Consider the following 22,929-nt stretch of genomic DNA (forward strand, 5'->3'; position numbering starts at 1 on the left):
CGAACAAAATTCTGGAAATACGCTGTATTAATGTCTGACACTTAAATTACCCCAAATGGCTTGGTTTAAAATGATTGCATTCGTTGCATCTGGCCTTGTAAAAGCCACATTGAATTACTCCTCTGAGATACCCTGCTGTAACTAGCAGATTAAAATGTGTAACATGACAACGGTGGTTTCAGGCACTGGTTCACTTCAGCAGACAGACAAAGGCTACTGTCTCTAATGTTCTTCTCCAATTTCATTTTTGTAAAGATCCCGCCATTCCAATGTTTTATTATGCAGAAATATCACAAAGACGAACTGCTTCGGGGAGGCGAGACGCATGATCCACTATGACTGTAACCAACTGATTTCTTGATGGCTTCTTGGCATTAAAAATTTGAGTAATGTCTTCATCAATCAGAATGTCATGGATTAGCCTATGCAGGCCCTTGTGGAATGAGACGGAAACAAGAAGAGGTCACAGGCTGCTGGCTGTTGTAAATTTCATCATTAGTTTTAGAATCACTTGTTTTATTGGTTTTTCACCTTCAAAGTAATGGGAGAGATAATGTGGACAAGAAAAATCAGAACTATCTAACCCCCCCATACGCTCAGCTGTAAACAAACGCATCCTATTTATTGTCATAAATAGCATTACTGCCCCCTGGCGGCCACAAGAGACCAAAACAACATCTTTTGTGTTGCCAGCATCATTCAACTGAAAACACTCTTTGCACTTGGTCAAACCATAACTGATTTTCACAATGCAGAGAGGTTTCATCATATGGGCAAAAGCCCATCACCTGAACGACAAAATAGTACAGCATAGAAGGGCAAATGCAAAAAAATGCCTAGACGCTTTGATTCTGTGTCTGGTATTTTTCCATAGTGAAAAGAAGAAAAATTCCACAGTGGATGAAACATATTCTTACATTGCAAAAAAAAAAAAAAAAAAGAAACTATTCAGTTCACCTCTAAAGGATGAATTATCCCTGCATATCTGTCAGTTGTTCACACCTCTAGCTCACCTCTGTTGGGGGCAGTGGGCAGCACAGTGGAGAGGGTTGTCACCTTGCAAGTTGAAGGTCCTGGGTTTGAAGTGTGCTCTACAGTGGAGTAAAGGTAGGGCAAAAGGTGAAAGACGGCCGGCAATAGTTTGGGTCCACAACTGATGAAGGATGACAAGAAATGGCTTTGGAGTACTGGAGCAATACATATTAGAATGCCAATGAAAAAATTTCAAAATGTTTTTCAAAGTCTCACCCCTTCATATGATTCCTTTTGATGAAAAATAGATAAGAGCCAAATTTCAGCATAATCCCATGGCTTTCAATGGACACTCAAGTGTTGCTGTGCATAATGCTAGATTACTCCAGTTATTTATTTATTTCATAATTTATTTATAAAGGACTTTTCTTGCATATTGGGGGGCGCGGTGGCATAGTGGGTTGGACCGGGTCCTGCTCTCCAGTGGGTCTGGGATTCGAGTCCCGCTTGGGGTGCCTTGCGACGGACTGGCGTCCCGTCCTGGGTGTGTCCCCTCCCCCTCCAGCCTTACGCCCTGTGTTGCCGGGTAGGCTCCGGTTCCCCGCGACCCCGTATGGGACAGGCGGTTAAGAAAATGTGTGTGTGTGTGTCTTGCATATTGGTATATTTCTATTTTTGTACATTCATATGTCAGAATGAAAATAAACCTACCTACAGAAAAAAAAAAGGTGTCAAATTCATTCTGAAAGCCCCATTATGCAACATTGCTCTTTTTTCCAAGTTTTTGGGAAAATATGCTTGTAAAATTAAATGGTGTTATACTTGCTGTATTAGGGAGGAACGGTGGCAGAGCAGGTCACACTGGTGTCTTATAGTAAATATGTAGTTGCATAAGTCAGCATGGGTTTGATCTCCACTCAGTCTGGGTGGAGTTTCCATGTTCTCCTCGTGTCCTCATGTATTTCCTACCACACTCCAAAGAGATGCTTTGTGTGGATTGTTCACGCTAAACTGTGTATGTTTTGCATGTGTGCATCCAAACATACATACATGCATACATGTGTGTCGCACTGCTTCCTAACATGGAAAAACGGTGCATTCTAAGTCACCTTGGATGAAGGTGTCAGCTATACACTTCAAGGTAAGTATGCTTCATTCTCCACTGCCTTGGAGAAATGAATAAATGTAGTTTTGTTTCTTACAAGCATTTGAAAGCAAGCAAGGGAACTGCAAGCATTGTGCGCAGCAAACGCTGAGCACCATTATGTAATAATGTGATGATTTTGCCAGAAGTGTAGTCAAAAAAAAAAAAAAAATTCAAGATGATTAGCTATATTACTGCAACCTCATTTACCATTTTCTGTGCATTTTTTTTTTTTTTTATTAAATACATTTTTGCAGTATTTAATTGAATTGATTCATGTACCATTTATCATTTGCTGAATCGAACAAACGTTGTTCAGAACTGAGTATCTGAGAGCTCCACAGTCACCAGTAGAACCCTTCCTGCAGCATGACGGATTGCTGGCAAGAGGAACAACGTGCAGGAATACCGCACCTCCTGGCTAGTATCCTCATAACAGACTACTGGTCACACCATTGGATTTTTCCATCATCCCGAGTGAGTGACAGGGATACAGTGCGTAGCTGGACGCAGCTTAACCGAGAGAGGAAGCGACATGCGGTGAGTCCACTAAAAGCGGGACCACCAAGAAGGGACAACTTTCCCCCATTTACATCAAGCGCTGAATGACCTGTGCAAGTGCTGGAAACTGCAATGTCAGAATGGTGTCATCACTGCATAGGTGTATCTTGGAGAAAAATGTAAGAAAAAGCCTGCAGGAAGAGAATACTTGCATTATTTCTAATTTATGATTGACTAACCTGACTGTTTTTCTCTGCTGGAAAAAGGTGAACACAACGTGAACACAACGTGAACACAATAGCACTGCGTGGTGGTAAAGTGAGAGCTGAGCCTTCGGATAAAGTCCTTAGTTCATAACTACGCCCTCGTCTTCAACTATGTTCGGGAACTTTGGGTAATCACTTAAAAAGTGACATTACAGATACAGGTGGCAGAACTGAGGTTTCTATACAGAATAGCTGGCCTCACTCTCTGACAGGGTGTGGAGCTCGGCAATCTGGCAGTGCTCCACCAGACTGAGAAGAGACAGTCGAGATGGTTTGGGCATGGCCTTAGTGCGTGCCCTGGTTGGCTCATGTTTCAGTTATAGGCTACCGAGCATGTCCCACTGGAAGGGAACCCTAGAATAGGTACAGGACACATTGGAGAGGTTACAACCCTCAGCTGGCGATCTTAAAGGAGGAGCTGGAGATCATTACTATGGTAAGGAAGATTTGGGCCTACCTGCTATCACTGGACCCCCATCCAGGCCAACTGGAAGGAAAGTGACTGGCCAATAATTACTTTGCTTTTTACTTTCTTTCCCCTCTTCTGTAAGATTTACTCATTTAGCTGACATATCTCTCCAAAGCACCTTATACTGTTCAGCTATCTACAGTTATTTACCCTTTCAGCAGAGCAATGTAGGGTCAGATCCTCACTCAAGGGTACGATACAGGTACGATCTAAACCTGCAATCTGCAGGTCTAAAGGCAGCAGCTCTATCCACTATGCTACCAGTTGTCTTGGCTAAACAGAACAAACCAAACCGAATTCTTGTGGTCTCTCTCAGGTCTCCCATTAGTTATCATATATGGAGAGCTGACAAATCTGAAAAACAACACAAATACTTTAGACTGATTCTTTTCAAAAAGTACAGGCCTTGCATGACCGATGTTAATACACAGTGAGCTTTAGGAGCAGAGGAAGTAATTTTGTTTCAGATTTGTTCTGCATAATTAGGTATATTCGAAAAACTCGACATTTCCCGTTGATCTGTATTCCTGAAAGGTCAGCACTAGAAACAAGAAGTAATGAAAGAAAGGCGAAATCTTTCAAGTGTTTTTTGTGTACCCAGAAGGTCAGACTGATCAGTTGGGTCCGTGGAAGAGAAAAGTGAACCACTAGATCATTCCTCTCCAGAATCAATCTGTGCTATTGCAGCTTCCATGGCTTTCAGATTAAAACAGCAGCGTGAGCATAATTCATACATTTTTTGGCTCTCAGCTGACTGTTTTTGCTTGTGAGATAAAATATGTTATCAGAAATTTAAAAAAAAAAAAAAAAAAAAGAATAGCAAAAATAAAACGATAAGTCATAAATTCGAAAAAACTGGAAAACATGCCAACATTTTGTGAATAATGGCTATATCCCTGAAAGTCATTTTATTAGTTGTATGCTAAGAAAGGACAGAAAATGTAGTAGTAATAAGATAAAGCATCAATTTTCTAGGTTTTATCTGTAGTTTAGCACAAATCTAGTCATATTCATGAAACTTTCCAATTAATTAATTAAATACATATCTATATACATGGGGCTACATATGTATACACACACACACACACACACACACACACACACATATATGTATGTAGCCCCGTATATGTAGATATATATTTAACACACACACACACACACACACACACACACACATATATATATATAAAGAGAGAGACAGAGAGTTTGTCATTTGAATGTTATATTAAAACTTTTTTCAGATCAAGGTGGTGTGGTGGAGCAGTGGGTTGGACTCTCTCTGGTGGGTCTGGGGTTTGAGTCCTGCTTGGGGTGTCTTGCAACAAACTGGCGTCCTGTCCTGGATGTGTCCCCTCCAGCCTAATGCCCTGTGTTGCCAGGTTAGGCTCTGGCTCCCTGTGACCCTCGTATGGGACAAGTGGTTCGGACAACGTGTGTGTATTTTCACATCACTTAGACGGTTTTCCATGTAATTTAATGGCCTAAGCTTTGTTTAATCTTAGCGTCTGATAATTAAATAAATGCAAATGTAAACAAGAAATGTCCATATTTCAATTGATTTCCATTCAATGGTGTTTCACTTGAAAGACTATTTCCTCGGTTTCTAATTTTTCAAGTATATTTATTGTTACTTTATTTAAATAAACTTTTCTTTACAATGGCAGTGGATAGTGCAGGTGCCTCACTGTCTCTGATGCGGGTTTGAATCTCACTCAGTCTGTGTGTATGAGTTTTCATCTTCTCATCATGTTTGAATGGGTTTGCTCACAAAGATGTGTTTCAGCTGAACTGGTCACCCTAAATTGCCGGTAGTGCGTGAATAAAGCTGTGCGACTGACGTGCAATAGACTGGAATTTCATCCAGTGAGTATCCTGCCTCTTACCCAATACTTCTAGGATTGGTTCTGCACCATCACGTCCCTTCATTGGACAATCAGTAATCTATCTTATTGTTTCTATCAGTGTAGTTACAAGCTGATAAAGTATTGAAGAGAAAGGAAAAAAAAAAGGCTAGAAGTTACGGACTGCAGTGACTGACGTCAGCATCTTGCTGTGAGTTGACAACTGAGTGATTCAACACTCATTATTTTGCACCATGAGCCTGCCCACTCCCAGTGGGTGCAAAGAATAGGACCTACATGAATATACTGTGTGTGTGTGTGTGTGTGTGTGTGTGTGTGTGTGTGTGTGTGTGTGTGTGTGTGTGTGTGTGTGTTATTTTGCTGTTAAAATGTACAGGCACTGCCATCTTCTGGTTACAAATAACCTTTCCCATCAGGACAGCTCCCACTGAAGGTCCCAAATGTGTGTTCAAACCCATGATTTGATATAATATGTGTATAACCAGTATAACATAAATATTTATGATGTTTGCCGTGATAAACTTGTGTGACATCCATGTGAGAGAAAATCATGTTGCTATTGGAAACATTGATTTCTAGATATAAAGTTCAAGTATTGACATTTTCCATCAACCCTCATGGCACTTCAGGTTATGAATACTGAATATTGAAAGATTTATCAGATGCAAGCGATTATCATCATAGCATAATAATGTTGCTCACAGTAGTTTTTCCCTCTATACTCATAAATTATGTTTATTTATTTAATTTATTCCTGCTGTTTGGCACAGTGTAATCCTCACTGGTATCTTTTATTTGCATTCTTAATCATGAAAACGACACACTGACTGACAGTACAACACCAGTCACGAATCCAACCCAGTGCAACACACATAGCAAAATGAGTATGGTGGTAATTATGTTTTGTTATAGATTATACATTAAGCTGAGAAGTCATTTAACTGAAATATTTAACAACAGAAGTGATAAAAAAAGTACCTGAAGTGGTGATAGAAGCCTAATGGTAATTTAATATTGTACTAGTAATATTCTATCAGGGCTCTTTTCCTCTCTTCCTGGGGATTTTTTTTTTTTATTTATTTATTTTTTTTATTTTTCACATTTATTGGGAACTAAAACCCAGCAGGTCAAATGAAGAATAAAACCTCCCAAGTTTTCTATAAATATTTAATACGTCCTTGCTGTTTTCTGTCCTCCTGCACCATTTATTTTTTGAGAAGATTGCCCAAGGTGCACTCTGTTTTCCTCTTCCCCACAATCTCAAAATGCTTTCTCTCTCATATATATATATACATAAATACAGGGCACAGTTACCTATCATTGCAGATATATGGTTTTGTTGAATTTTCTGCAGAATTTGGTACCATATATCATCTTGAGGATAAACAAATTGCCTATGACTATGAAGTAACTCTGGATTTACACAAAAATCACTATACAAGAGGAGGCATGGTGGTGCAGTAGGTAGCACTAGTGCCTCATCCAGGGTTTTGGGTTCAGACTTGTTTCTGGCTGTGTGGCATTTGTGTGGCTTTAATTTGGGTACTCCAGATTAACAACCAACAACTGCTTCCTTACACTGAAATTGGCAGCATGGTGGCACAGTAAGTAGTGCTGCAGCCTTACAGTGCCTGGGTGGTGTGAGAGGATGTATGTTTAATCCCTGCTCAGTCTGTGTGGAGTTTGCATGTTCTTCCCCTGTCTCTAAGGGTTTCTTCCTACAGTCCAAAGACAGGCTGTTTAGGTCCCCCATAGTATGTGTGTGACACAAAGTGTGTTCCACTAATGTATGGATGACTTACCGAGTATAAGTAATGTATCTAGCAGTGTAAGTCACCTTGGAGAATAAGGTGTGTGGGCTCGTAATGTGGGGGTGCGGTGCTGCAGTGATGCAGTGGGTTGGACCGGGTCCTGCTCTCTGGTGGGTCTGGGGTTTGAGTACTGCTTAGGGTGCCTTGCGATAGACTGGCGTCCCGTCCTGGGTGTGTCCCCTCCCCCTCCGGCCTTACGCCCCGTGTTGCCGGGTAGGCTCCGGTTTCCCGTGACCCCGTATGGGACAAGCGGTTCAGACAGAGTGTGTGTGTGTGTGGGCTTGTAACGCTACACAGAGTTCATTGGAACTTTCTTTAAAGAAAAGTGTCTGCTAAATAAATGTAAATTAAAGTTTTAACAGTTAAAATCTTAAAACACAGTATTTCACAGAAACACAAGGCACAAAACCAGGGTACAATACCTCCACAATCAGTTGCTATTTTTCCATGAAACTCTTGACTTGTTAGCCCTGTGAATTTAATTGTGATGCGCTGCCAGTTCATGTTTGGAGGACTTACGGGTCAGAACAAAACCAGGAGGTGCGGAAAGAAGTTCGGATGAAGATGGAGCAGTTTACTTCAAGAGACAGAAGCACAGAAAGCAGTGTTTTTAGGCTTTTTGTTTGAATTTAAAAGAAAAAAAAAAACACTTATTCAGCTGATGCTTTTCTCTGCATCATTAAGTTATTTACAATGATTTACCCATTTACAGAGGTGGGAAATTTTACTGGAGCAACCTGAAGTAAGTGCCTTGCTCAAGGGTACTATAGCTGCAGGCTGGATTTGAACCTGCAACCTTTTGAGTCCAAAGGTAGCAGCTCTAGGCACTACACTACCAGCTGTCCCTTTAAACATTCACCTGTTTGTTTTTAATAGACATTTATACATTCTGCTTCCCATTTGTGCAGGCCATGTCTGTACTGCTTACAGCTACAAACTTCACCCCCACAAACGGTCAAAACTTAACTGGAAGACATTGTTCTAAATTAACACTTATATTTTATTACTTACTGTAATCAGAAGAGGCACTTTTCCTCAGGCTATGTGCGAGACCAGTTCTCATGTATGACACCTCCTTGTCTCTGTGCATTGGCTTCCTATAGCTCCTTGGATCAAATTCAACACTCTGGTTACTCTGGTTCTGGTCTGCAAAACCATCAATGGATCTGCTCCCCGATACCTTCAAGACCTGATCACCTGCAATGCTCCAGTCAGAGTGCCATACCCCTCCACCTCTACCCACTTGGTGGCCCCACATACAAAAGGTCCAAACGCACAAAGGCTTTCGGTTCTGGCTCTGATGTGATGGAATGACCTGCCTGTCTTACTCTGAACTATTGCCAAATTTAAGAAGAGTCTCCATACTCCCTCTTTCAGACTTACATGCTCCCAGATCTCATATTTGCATGATGACTGTGTGTTTAATTTTTTTTAAACAATAATTTGTTGAATAATGAATAAAGCTTTATGCAGCTACTCATTTGACGTGCACTGTTGCATGTGGTGGAATGCAACAATTTAACCGTACTTTAGAATAACGTGTCTGCATGCAAATCTCTTTCTCTGCTGGTGTAATGCACTTTTTGTATTGTGTTCTGAGGTGTACACCGTTTTTGAGAAAAGCATCTACTAAATAAATAAATGTAAATGTTGACCTGAAAGTGAAGTAATCCTCTTCTTGATCGACATATTTTGCCACCATACTTTTTTCTTTCTGAGAAATTGTTTGTAACAGTAAATACAATTCGACTGATGATAAGCACCACGTGGCTCCAATTGTATATTTTTTTGTTTATTACAGTTCATATATAATTAGTTCTGCCATACAATTTTTATCAGCTGCAGGTAATATGATCAAAATAAAGACAATGCGGTACAAAGTATATACATTTACTACATACATTAGACTTTTAGAGCAGTGCATTTACATATATATATGCTTGTTCCTTAGCGCAGTATGAGTTTGAGAAGTGCTAAGGTGTATTTTTGACTGCAATTAGCCTACAAGAGGACCAAAATATGCAGGACATTACAGAGGAGAAAAAAACGATGAAAAGAATAAGTGCAACATCAGTTATGTAGAAAAGGTGTGCTGGAGAAGAAACCTTGAAGGATAAAAATCTAAGAGGCAGCATCTTTTACTTCTGAAAGAAAATCTTAAAATGGTTTCTATAGTTACAATGATGCAGTTTTAAAATTACATTCAAAGTTTAATTCTACTTAATTAGTGGCATAAATACTTGCAGAAGTGTTTAATACTAAAATAATAATTTCCTTACATGCCACGTTAAAATCCTTGGACAAGACAATCTGATAATATTTGTAAGATGTTTTGTTGTTTTTACGGTATTCACAGGTTTGTTGAACGAAGTTGTGTTTGTGCATTTGATATCAGTGACAGTCCTCCAGATAAATGTACATTATGTGTAAGAGAGCAAGTTGACATCATAGCAGCCATCCACCTGTCAAAAAGATGAAAATTACTATTTACATGCATTCTTGTTTTTTCCAGATGTCTAGAAAATAATTCTTAAAAACTAATGTGGCAAATTATAATGTGTAAGTATAGTTTTTTTCTCTTTCTTTTTTTTTTTTTTTACAGAAAAGGTATTTTCCAAAGTCTTCAATAAAACATCAGTTTTTAAAAACTGTATTTGTAAACTGCTGCTGGTTTATTTTTTTTTTTTAAATATTAACTAGCAAGGAATGTTACATAACAATGCAAAATAAAACTGTAACTCACATCAAAGCGTCCAATGGGGGCAGCCGTCTGGTTGGTCTGCATGACCTCTGTCAACGCCCACATCTGCTGGATACTGGATGCCACAGTCTGCGGGTTAGGAAGTCCCTAAAGAGCAGACCCAGATACGCAATGTCATACAAAGAAATGTTTTACGCTGCTAAATGTGCCTGCTATATTTGGCTTTCTTTCACACACTCTGAAAAGCATGTACTCCCACACAGCGAGTCTTGGTTTGAAGTATGATGTGGGGTTCTGAAAATCATTAATCTCTTTTTTAATTAGGGTTTAAATAAAGTCGCTTGGTTTTCCATCACAGGAGCGCTGTGTGATGTTTCAGTGTGTGTATTCTCTACACGCAGCTCATTTCTATCACAAGAGGGCAGTAGGGAACCAGCAAATCCCTAACCACATCCTAGCTTGGGTATGAATTGGGTATCATGAGCGTCCTGTGCGTCTGGATTTCCTTTGGATGGTCCATTTCGCCCCTACGGTCCCGTGTTTGTGTGTGTGGGTGTGGGTGTGTGTGTATTTCCCTGCAACCGGTGTCCTCTCTAGGATGTAATCTACCTCACACCCTATGCTTCCTCAGCTTACTTCTAGACCACCTTGACCCTGGACTGGGTACAAGGTTTCCGAAAACGCATGGGTCGATGACATGAACGACAATCCTGGCAGAAAAAAAGGCATCAACACATTTTATTCCACATTCCAAAAAAAAAAAAAAAAAAAACTGGTGTTAGAATACATAGTCAAAAACCTTTGAAGCCTAAATAAATGTTACTTGAATGTGGGGCTTTCTGAAAGTTTTTTGTAGATGAATAAAACAAACTAGAGCTCAAAGATCCATGAGAATTGAAGAATTTATACATAGCGTTGGTTTAACAATCCAAACACGAAATGTGCCATTAGCTATTAGCTGGCTGTTTAGTGTCCACATCTCACTGGATTTAACATGGATTCTACTGCAACTGATTCAAAATAAATGATATATAAAAGTAACAGAAAAATGTTTGTTCCTTTATATCCTGTAACTGTTCAGCTATGGTTTATTCAATTAGATGGGAAATAAAGTCAGCTGTTAAACAGATATTTCATGTAATACATCAGTTTAGACAAGGGATATTTATACTATAACATGGTACATTAAACACACAATGAAGAAATTGAACACAACCAACTGAGACATTAGTGTAAAATAACTTAGCATCAAGAAAGATTAATATTTTTGACAACACAACAATGTAGTGGATCAACAATGATAATGACTATCTCATTTGGAAAAATGCAATTCATTATATCTTTACAGTTGACAAAAATGTGTAAGATTTGCATCACTGGCTTATCTGTGTGAAGCTTATTTGTTCCTGTCATGTTGAACTAATTAAACTGGCCCCATGACCATAAGATTTTTTTTTTTTTTTCTTTTAATTTGTGTCTTCTATTCTTATAAGCACAGGGGTAATTTAACCACAAGAAGAAATCAGTTAAACCATAGTAAAACATAACCTCTTGTGCAGTATCCCTTAGTTGCTGAAGAAACTCACATTGAAAAAAAAGGGGTTTCATATGAATACAAAAAAAAAGAAACAGGAAATGAAAAGAAACTCAATTATGCCTCAAAGGAATCCAAAACAAACAGAACACGGGGTAACTGTGAAATTATCTGGACACAAATATACTGCATGTACCTAAAATACACCATTTTCTGTGTATTTAAACTTAGTTCCTTAGCACACTGTACCTTCCCTTAGTCCTTAGCAACCTGAGCTAAACGGAATGACTGTTCAGCAGTCCAAATAAAACTGTTAAGAGCCTGCAGGGTTGCAGATTGATTTGCTAGCATGTAGTGAACAGCTAAAAATATGAACCTCCTCAATAAATTTTTTTGCTGGGTTAAGTAATTTCAGTAAAAGACAATGAGTAATGGAAATCATACAAAAATGTCTTTACATGTTCAGCATGTCTTAATACCTGGATTACACCTTTAGAACATCATAATTTCTACTGTATGCCTCAGCTGACCTCCCTCAGTTACTTAATATACAGATCTTTCCTTTCTCTAGTTAATTTGTTACTGCAACTTCCATTAATTGACATTCATATATTATTTACATGCATTATTATATTCATTTAGTTGATGCTTTCCTCCAAAGCAACTTGCAATGTTAAGGCTATAATTATTACAGTTACATGCTTACAATTATTTACCCATTTATATAGCTGAGTAATGTCACTGGAGCAATTTTAGGGTAAATACCTTTCTCAAGGGTACTACAGTCAGAGGTGGAGATCAAACCTGCAACCTTTGGGTCCAAATGCATTAACTGTAACCACTACACTACCAGCTGTCCACAGATACAGTTCAGCCCCAGTTTATACATTTAAATTATCTTCTGTATTATGGGACAGAGTTTGCACCAGTTAAGCCGGGCCTCATAATTGCTACTGCCCATATAGCTGAAATGTACAGCTGACACTGACAGGTTTGCAATCCAGAGGGTCCTGAACACTGAATGAACACTGGGCGCACCAAAAATTCTTGCCTACTCTTCTTAATCATCCGTCGGTGATTTTTCCGGGAAGATCTGGAGGCTCAGCGGGATTCCTTTTCCACTGCAGCTGAGCGCTTCATTGAAAAGGAGCTTCCCGAGTGGAATATTAGCTTTCATACCTGCAACTATGTATGCAGGTCCTTTGAACTGCAAGTTTGCCAGCGGTCAGTAGTCATTTTTTCATCAGAATCATATTTACAGGGCTCCACAGTGACCACTAAGATAAACAGAGAAAGCACTTGATAAAGTAAAATCATAAGAAGTTTTAAAAATCTTACCTGCAAATCGGGAACTTGATCGACCGGTGTTAGCTGGGAAAACCACGCAGGCATATCCCTTTCCGAATCCTGATGAAGAAGACATTGAGCGTTCAGCACCATTTACAACACACTATAACATTTGTCCTATATCATAAATTATTCCAAGCAGAACCTACTGTAATGTTATAACCTAGTAACCAAACTTTGTCCAAAACAAGCAGTATATTCATCATTCATCCATGGTATATGATCTTCTGTTCATGTTAGCTGCTTGCTGCTGCAACTCCAATTAGAGCTGTTGGAAAATACAACAGGCTCCCAGCAGCAGATGGTGATCTTCTACATCCAAGAACAGCATTGTACCCTTGAAAAAAGCACTTACTTATACACTTGTTTCCAAATACATTCTACATAGGCTATATATGTAGTGAGCAAATAAATATTGTAGGTAAAGAAAGATGATACTCTACATTACCTTTGGAAATTCCACATTTAAAGAAAAGCAAAGCAAATGTCATATTGAAAACTTAGAAATATTGGCCTTAAGGTAGAATTTCAGATTCAAGGGGTCCTTCACAACTCTAAGTTTCACACCTCATCCTTAACAAAAAATGCACCTTGGGGCTTTTCTCAGTATACTTTTGTAAAGGTCACACATCTGTCAGCAAAGAGAGTGAGAGCAATAATTGAGAGGGTAGGGATATGTTCACTCACATCACTGGCACACTGGTGAATTCTGATGTCTTCCAGTGTGAAATTCAGCCAGGCTGAAGATGGCTGCCGCAGAATAAGGCGCACGGAGGTCACGTCGTCGGGATCTACCAGCATCTGACACAAACGGCACAATCTCTTCTTAAAACGCAGCAAGTGATTCGTCAAATGACGGGTATGTACCAAAGTGCAGTAGTGGACAACAGCTTGTAATACAACACACATGCAAATTTCAAATGAAAGCATTTCAGTGCTGTGACAGGGACATGCCTTTTTTTATTTTATTTATTTATTTTTTTTTAAATTCCAGCAAACCAGCTGCTTTTCATGCAGCACTGGAACTGGTCAAGCTAGTGATTAAATAGCAGAGGGTTATACGTTTTTCTCCTAGAATATAGAACGTGCCCAGAAAGAATCACTAATCAAAATTCAATAAGTGTAACGCTTTTAATAGATATAGTTTCCAAAATCCAAAACCCTTTCATGTTCTACAGGGTGTCTAAATTACAAATCAACCTCATTGCTTTGGAAGCAGCAGCATAAATATGCAAAGGCTTGTGAAAAGGCTGCATCCTCCACTGTGCCTAAACGATTGGGAGTGCTGTGTTCCCTTAAAAACATTACAGATTTATCACACTAATACTCACTATGTGTTACTTTCCCCTTCAAGATTTTCTCCTAACACCACTTGACAGTAAAATTCTCAGGAGAGAGAATTTTCACTTGTTTATTTATCTTAGCTTGTTGTTGCCAAAGCTCCGCATACAAAAGCCTTTGGCAGACAGAGCCGTTTCTCGAACCTTACCACTGAAACTGTTTGCTTTTTCTTTTTCATTTTACTCTAGCTGTTGAAGAAAAAGGATGACAAAAAGATGAAAAAAAAAAAAAAAAGCAACTTTGCTGTTAAATTTGGAACTGTGGCTTAGAACAAGATGCGTCCTGGAAATGACAAAGCATTTTGGTTGCGATTCATTACAATGTATCTGGAGGTGGTGTTTTTCAAAGTCTTCACAATAACTTTTCACCACAAACTGTACTCATACTGGTGAGATCATTTATGAAGAAAAAGCACCTTCCAAGATACAAAAGAGGCTGATAATTTTCTCACAAATAACGTAAAACCAAAAAAAAAAAAAAAAAAGAGTCACATTTAAATGAAATAAATAAATCAAAGTACTAAGTGATAAGGCATCAGGAATAGAGCAAACCAAATGTCCCTTTATCAGCAGCAATTATTCTAACCCATTCCATGACCAAAGGCTCAAGAAATGTATGCATCAAGATACACTTTCAAAAAAAAAGAACTGAGATAAAACATACCAAAATAAAAGAAAAAAAAATTAGCATGAGAAGTGATAAATATGTAAAAACCATAATTATTCTCACCAAAACCCTGCATTATTACACTACTAAAGCTGTTCGATCTTAGTCAGCTCTTCAGTGTTTGTGGCAGAGAAGCACGTATATGTTTAAGTATGTTAACGCTCAAAAGTGACGTTACTGTAACAGAGCAGGCTCCATAATCTCATTTAGCTTTTTCCGATCAATCCCCAGACACCTGTGGTCTGCATACTGATGTAGATACTCCTTTGAAATAGATTACAGGCTACAACAACCTCTCAACCACCATGTCCAACATAGCAACGAAGCTGATAGTGGCTTTGTTATGTGCTGTAGTAGCTATAGCAGCCTATTAGCTCCACTGAAACCTCACATGTTGGGCTCGCAAAGTGACTGTAGCCCACTGGCCCTTTGAGTCTTACTTCCCTGCCAGCAGATATGGTGTCAGCCAGGCATGACAAATGGTCACTACAGCTATAACCGCTGCCACTTTGGCACAAAACGCAGCTGGGCCAGCAGTCGGGAGCTTTAGAGGCTTGCGGCAGCAGGCGGCAAGGTTTTGCGGTTTTCCTTTCCTGTGCCACGAGTGTTGGTGTTTTCCTACTTTGGTCCTCTGACTCAGAGAAGAGATTTTAAAGATGGTTATGTCAGTTTAGCCCCTTGTAGACGATCACTGAAATGGCCTTAATATTTCAATGCAGTGTCTTGGCATACCACTATAAGACCCTGAATTTACCTGACTGACCAATGACAAAAAAAAAAAAAAAAAGAAAAAAGACAAAAATAACTTTTTGCACAGCCATTTCAAACACAACAAACCAGTCAATGATTTTGGAGAACAGGGCATAACAGCTGCACAGAAAGCTCTGGGCATATTTGATTCAGTGACATATCAAGAATATCGAAGGCAAATAAAGGCAGGAAGGAAAAAATAAAACATCAAAGAATCTCCGTGGTCCTGACAAGGCTTTGAGATTACTGTTAGCACAGTGTTGCTGTCATGCTAACTGCTTGTCACTCCTCATCACTCACCCCAACATGCCTCCTCCCATGCCATCAGTGATTACTGGGCAGTCTACACCATTGCTGTGAATGACCACTCCTTGTCACAACGCTCCATTTAATCCTCTTCATTTATACTACACAGCCCCTGGCAATCATCTTCCATAAACCCTACAGCCTCTTCACGGCCAAGACGATTGCAACTGAACAACTCCACCACTCAGCCCTTGGTTTCGCTCTTCTTGTTCTTTTTCCTTGAAAGCTGATGGTTTTCTCCAAAGCAACTTACAAAGTTAAGGTTATAGTTATTGTAAGCTTACAATCATTTACCAAGCTGGGTAATTTTAGTAGAGCAAAGTAAGGTAAGGACCTTGCTCAAAGATACTACAGCCAAAGGTGGGGAATCAAACCACTAACCTTTGGGTCCAAAGGCAGCAGCTCTAACCACCACACTGCCAGTTGTTCCCAACCAAAGTGCGCTATCCCATACATAGCATGCAAAGGAAGTGAATAAGTGACTGTTTCATGTTTAAAAAAAAAAAAAAAAAAGAACTTAATTAATCCATTTAATTGATTCATGTAAGTTCAAGATGAAAAAGACCTTTGGTTGCACAGATTTATTTCTTCTACTGGTCAAAGAACCAAAACTGGTGATGATACAGTACAAAGTAAAACACGGAAATTTCGGACGGCGAAAGCTCATTTTCCGTTATTTTAAATGGGAATTTTTTTTTTTTTCTAAATCTTCCCAGTCTGTCCAAAAACCCCAAACCACTTTTCCCAAATCTCACTAAAACACCGTAAAACAAGTGTATATTTCTCAACAAATGATTTCGGCATGATATAAAACACATTTACTAATAATTCATTTAGCAGAGGCTTTTGTGAGGTACATTTCAGAAAACAATACACAAGTGTATTACATCAACAGATGAAGAGACAAACGAATCACTTCATGTTTATCAAACATTTAAAATTAGGTAATTAATGCTTCTAGACGATACATTTTGGAAACTAATGGTGTTATCCTTATACCCAGTAGATAACAATCAATCAGTAACGAATTTTATTTAAAAAAAATAAATAAATAAATGCAGACAACAATTTACATTACACAACAAGGCAATTTATTATAATGAACTATTACTGTACTCACAGAGTAAAGAGAAGAACAGCTGAGTTAAAGTTGTGGTGGGTGGAGGAAGGAGGAGGCTTGGCAATTATTCTTGCACCGCCACTGCACAAATGCATCGAACCAAAGCGAACGCGAGACGGGACACCAAATGCAAACAGCAAACACTAGCGCGAACTACAGTAAATTACTGCACTTCCACTTCAGGACACGCTTCAGACTGTCACTGACTTTTTACTCCAGAAACCTAAAAATCGGATATTAAAAGTCAAGAATCATTACACCAAAATTGTGGATAAAAAAGAGTTTGTAAGTCTGTATATTACAAGCCCTTGCAAATGATAATTTTAAGTGGGTTACAACTGTTTTTCCTCCTCTCCCACACAATTACATAGGAAATATAATTCTTTTACCACGTAGTTTTTTTTTTTTTTTTTAAGTAATATAATTAAACTCTGAGTGATAGTGTCACCGGGGGTGTGGTGGCGCAGTGGGTTGGACCACAGTCCTGCTCTCCGGTGGGTCGGGGGTTCGAGTCCCGCTTGGAGTGCCTTGCGATGGACTGGCGTCCCGTCCTGGGTGTGTCCCCTCCCCCTCTGGCCTTACACCCTGTGTTACCGGGTAGGCTCCGGTTCCCTGCGACCCCGTATGGGACAAGCGGTTCTGAAAACGTGTGTGTGATATTGTCACACCAACACTTACCTGATGCTGCTCTCCAAAGCAACTTACAACTTGAATGTACTTTTACCGGAGCAATTGATGATAAGTACCATGCTCAAGAGTACTGTAGTCAAAGGAGAGGATCAAACCTGGGACCTTTGGATTCAAACGCATTAACTCCAACCACTGCACTTCCAGCTGTTTCAGCTGTCACATTTAAAGTAAATCAAATGTGTAATATGTCTCATTCTGACCTGATGTCTGTAGATGGAGAAGTAGTCCTGGGATCCTTCTTCAGTGTGTGGACTGGACATCAGGGGGTGGTTCTTGAGGCAGGTGACCCATCTCGCACAACCCCCCGGGCTGCCGGGATCTTTCTTCTGCAAGCGCACCATCAAAAAAGCCGTGTAGTAGTTTTTGAAGGAGATCTCCCGAATCTGCAAAAAACACAATCCGTAGAGAAATAAAGCTTTCAAGAACAAGACTGCACGGCACCATATTGGCTCACTGAAACCACGTTAAGGCTTTCCTTTTAATGTGCAGGGTGTTCACTTGGAAAACCTTTAAACGAAAAGCAGATTAACCGTGCGAAACAGAATCGTAACACTTTTTAAGCGTTACCGCTTCCTTTGGTACATTTATTCAGTTTGAAACGTGTAGTTTTTTGTTCACATGCTTCAAGCCTGGTTCATTATTTAAATTCCAGGGTGCTTATGCGCAAACAGACTTTATGTCCCCCACTTCTGTTTCTGTGAACTTTTAAAATGACTCACCTTCACTGCTTGACCGTGAGGAAATGTGACATCGATAACGTAAACCCCGGGACGAGACGTGTCCGTCTTAGCGTCCCCAATTTGTAGGGGCACCGGTGACTTCACGGTGCAAGGTACCGCATTGTCCGTCATGCTGAACACCTGGAGAACAGGTACAAACACACATGTCAGTGTGAATGACTGAGTGTAGCTGCCCTGAAATGGAACGATTTCCAATCTAGGGTGTACCCTACTATACCTCCAGAATAGGCGCTGGAGCACCATGACCCCGCACCAGCCAAGGGTTATGGATAATCAGCGGATTAAACGTTTACTTCTTCTTTTACTCTTCTTACATTGATTTGGAAATCAGTTTTGTGAGCGTACCAGATGGGACAGTTCACTTCTTTATATCTAGTTCAATATCAAATGCAATTTTTTTCCAATCAGTGCCTTACTACTTGTGTAACAGCGGACCTAAAATATTTATTCAGTACTTCTGAATGAGGCTGTAATGATGATGAAGTTTCTGTGGGCTACATAACCCACCCACACAGTGTTATGCTCAATAGACTATTGAATAGTTCTTGAATCAGTCAGACGTTACCATCATGACATGTTTAAAGAACCGAGGTTGGGGGTGTGTTTGTGTGTGTGCGTACTCTGACATGAAAAAGACAACAGCAATAATTAAAATATTATTATTATTATTATTATTATTATTATTATTATTATTATTATTATTATTATATCGAATACTGCATCATACAAAACGAATTTCCGAATCATCGTTTCATTGATTCATTCCAGAAAAAAAAGAGTGTCCTTATTATTCATTATTTAACGTGTTTTGTAAACCTACCTACAAAATTTTCACACTGCGTCCGAACGTCTTCAAAAGAAGAAAAGAAAAAAAAAAAAAAGAAATCAAAATTCTGCAAATTTGTCCCACTTTTCACAGCGCAGCGGAAAACCGCGGCCGCTTTTCTTCCATGTCCATCACCAACACATCCAAGCGGCCATTTTACCGCAGATTCTCGAAACAGACAACTTCCTGTTTTCGTAACTATGGCAACAGCGCCTTAAAGGGCCCTGCTGCAGCGCGGCGTTCTGCTACTTCCAGTGCCCGTTCCCAGCTCTGGGTGGGATTGTGCGAGTTAAACTGTTGCCATTGGAGACAACCTCCCTTAATGGTCTAGACACCTTGTTCTAAGGGCGTTCATCCATCAATGAAATTAGGACAAGGGACACTTTTTCATTACTTGTAACTAACTGAAATGTGTCCGTTATTTGAAGCAGGCAAAACAAAGCAGTGTTTAAAATATAAAATAAACGTGGCTGTTAATAAAACAAAAGGAGTTCTAATTCAATGGTGGAAGATAAAAAGATAGAACATTTATTTTGCTAAATTCATGCACATATATTAAAACTGTGGTATGGAAACAAAAATTAAATATGATGGGAAATTGGATTGCAGAAATATAATCGAAACAAAACAATTCTGATGGGGACTAAGAAGAATATTACATAAACTAAGAGGAATTTTACATTTCAAAAATCTCATTATGTATTGTTTTTCAAGGCATGCACGTTACTGTAGTGCTTGCACATGCTCTACCTGCTTGTAATCCTATACAGCAGTGGCATGTTCACACTACATGACTGGCGTTCTATTAAATGTCTGGTCTTTCAAGACCCACTCAGTTGTGCTTTAGTTCTAAAGAACACCTTTTCCATTTTTCAACAAGCTGATTTTCAAAAAAGCAATGCGCAAAATATACTTTTTTTTTTTTTTTTTAAGTTTAATTATTCTCTGACCTCTGGAAAAGATGGGCATGGAGCATAATGGAACAGAAAATGAAAAGTAGAGCGCAGACATTTCTTTAGTATGCTAATCAGTTTTGACAGCTGAGGGAAGACCAACAGTAAGCCTCGTGGTCTGTGGGAGTGACATTACATCCAGTAGATTTTCCAGGGCAGGCATGATTTTCATTAGGACCTTTAGATTAGAGTAGAGCTTCTGAAAGAGGAAAGGAGTAGGAGTTTAGCATAGGCGGAAACGGGAAAATAACATAGACAAGTATTGTGTGGTATGACATTTTTTAGCAGCAAAAAAAAAAATGTGAAAAATACAAAAAAGAGAGAAAAATGTACAGTGAAAGATCACCACTGCACAAGAACAGAATCAGGCCACGGAAAGCAATTAAAGCAAACGCTCAAGTCAACTTGGGTCTCAGCAACCTGCTTGACCATAAGAAATGTGTTTTAGATTAAAGGGTGAGTGGGTTTAAAGATGCCACTGGCTTTTCTCCACTTCACCTCAATTATGCTATGATTCAACAAGTTGACCATTCCCAACCGAGGAAGCAGGGGGTGAGCCTCAGTTTGACATGTTTGGTCCATGTCCTCAGTACCTTCTGATTTTTCAGTAACTATTTATAAGCTAGGGGGCGTGGTGGCGCAGTGAGTTGGACCAGGTCCTGCTCTCGGGTGGGTCTGGGGTTCGAGTCCCACTTGGGGTGCCTTGTGGTGGACTGGCATCCCGTCCTTGGTGTGTTCTCTCCCCCTTCAGCCTTATGCCCTGAGTTGCTGGCTCTGGTTCCCTCTGACCCTGTATGGGACAAGTGGTTCAGAAAATGTGTGTGTGTGTGTGTGTTTATAAGCGAACAAGCAGGTATTTTTGTGCCACCCCTCACAAAACAGAGGTAGAGGCGCTTTCAAACATCATGTTACTACACTGAATTTTTAAACCACTGGAAAGTTCTAAGATGAGACTGGGTTATTTAGATATATCTGAAGCTTTTCTCCAAAGCAGCTTACAGTGATTGACTCATTAATGCAGGTGGGTAACTGTCAGTAAAGCAATTTAGGAAAAGTACCTTGCTAAGGAGTACTACAGCAGCAGGTGAGGTTTAAACCAGCAACCTTCCGGCCCAAAGACAGCAGTTCTAACCACTACACTACCAGTTGTTCAACTCTGAGGTGGCATGGTGGCACAACAAGTAGTGCTGCTGTCTTACAGTGTCTGGGTGGTGCCAGAAGACATGGGTTTGATCCCTGATCAGTCTGTGTGGAGTTGGCATGTTGTCTGTGTGGGTTTTCTCCAGGTGCTCTGGTTTCCTCCCACAGTCCAAAGAGATGTTGTTCATGTTCCCCAACAGAGTGTGAGTGACACAGAGAAAGTGTGTTCCACTGATGTATGGATGACTTACCCATGGTAAGTAGTGTATCTAGCAGTGTAAGTCACCTTGGTGAATACGGTGTGTGGACTGATAACGCCACATAGTGTTTGTTGGAAGTTGCTTTGGAGAAAATTGTCTGATAAATAAATAAATGTAAAATCAGGCTTGTCTGTCATCGTAGGAGTGCTAGTCCTTCTGCTTTGTATTCTGACAAAGTCACAAGGTTTCTTCCAAACAACCTCTTGTACAGTCATCTATGCAGCAAGGCTATTCACCTTGATTTTTTTTTAATCGTTAAACATTCTGACTAGTGCTCCCGCTTTTAAAGCGCTCCTTTTGTTAATGTGTGGTATTTTATTTCTGATATCTCTATGCTTTCGGGGTCGTAGATGGACAAAATACACTTAGAAACGACATGTTCTGTATCATTGAAGGCACTTTATGTTCCGGGGTGCTGCATGCTGAGCACACCCAGCCAAAACACACATTTGATGGTCTGTATTATTTCCAGCACATTACGGAAAAGTTAACTAGTCTGTACACACACACACACACACACACACACACACACACATTTTCAGAACTGCTTGTCCCATACAGGGTCACGGGGAACCGGAGCCTACCCAGTAACACAGGGCGTAAGGCCAGAGGGGGAGGGGACACACCCAGGACAGGACACCAGCCCGTTGCAAGGCACCCCAAGCGGGACTCAAACCCCAGACCCGCTGGAGAGCAGGACTGTGGTCCAACCCACTGCGCCACCGCACCCCCTAACTAGTCTGTAAATATTATTTATTTATTTATTTATTTGCTGGCTCTTCTGCACTTTTTTCTTTGATATACAGAGACAGATCTCAGGCCCTTTGTACTTTCACTTGAAATGTGCAAAAATGAGGGGTAAATGCCAGTTGAACGATGCCGTTTGCTGTAGAGGTAAAACCATGTAATCGATGGAGAAGCTAGAAATTAAACATTCTTAAGAAATACCTAGAAATTCTAGAATTAGTTTTGAAAACTAATTTTCAGTTACATTAAATGTCTATCTCACACTATTTTTTTTCACCTATTTCCCTGCTTTTTAGACTTTTTATTTCCTTTGTGGAGATGGAATAAAATAATCTTAAAAAATTAACAGTGTCTTTTGAGAATGGTCATCTACACAGAGACTGACACTGGAGATCAAGACTAAATTGGAGGCAAGATTTGGCATGTCTTGTGGCATGGAGTATTCTAGGAAATGTCTAAAAGTTTTAATGAAAGTGTAAAGTTTATTTTCTAAAGACAGATTAGTCTGAATTTCATTCGCTTAGTAAGAAGTGGAATCAATTTGGAGGTGTATATGACATCTTTACTCTCAGTTTTGGCGAAGACAGTAACTCTCAAAGAACTGAGAATGCATGGATCTTGATCTTAAATGTTTATGGAGTACACAGCAGATTGAACATTGTTTGTCAACTGTCCACAGTAGTTTTACAACAGTTAATTGAGTGCAGTCAAACGGTTTCTCCATATCCGTATGGAGTTGGTTTGCCCCGCCAGCGAAATGGTTGCCTTGGCACCAACTTCGCT

At 39.7% G+C, this 22,929-nt stretch overlaps 1 protein-coding gene across 2 annotated transcripts; it reads right to left on the reverse strand.

Annotated features, from left to right (window-relative positions):
- Positions 1–1,022: 1,022 nt before the first annotated feature.
- On the reverse strand, positions 1,023–19,198 carry nicn1 (nicolin 1). Of its 2 annotated transcripts, none has more exons than XM_018746959.2 (7): positions 19,041–19,198; positions 18,200–18,340; positions 17,681–17,863; positions 13,295–13,408; positions 12,599–12,667; positions 9,769–9,873; positions 1,023–1,091 (listed from the first exon to the last, which is right to left on the reverse strand). In XM_018746959.2, exons 2-7 carry the CDS (start codon positions 18,329–18,331, stop codon positions 1,053–1,055), a joined length of 642 nt encoding a protein of 213 aa, XP_018602475.2. In that variant the 5' UTR covers positions 18,332–18,340; positions 19,041–19,198; the 3' UTR covers positions 1,023–1,052. The 2 variants fall into 2 exon arrangements, with proteins under 2 accessions (XP_018602475.2, XP_018602466.2); XM_018746950.2 differs by lacking the exon at positions 1,023–1,091 and adding an exon at positions 8,933–9,487.
- Between the last annotated feature and the right edge of the window lie 3,731 nt (positions 19,199–22,929).

Source organism: Scleropages formosus, chromosome 22 (assembly GCF_900964775.1).
Source record: "Scleropages formosus chromosome 22, fSclFor1.1, whole genome shotgun sequence".
NCBI classification, from domain to species: Eukaryota; Metazoa; Chordata; class Actinopteri; order Osteoglossiformes; family Osteoglossidae; genus Scleropages; species Scleropages formosus.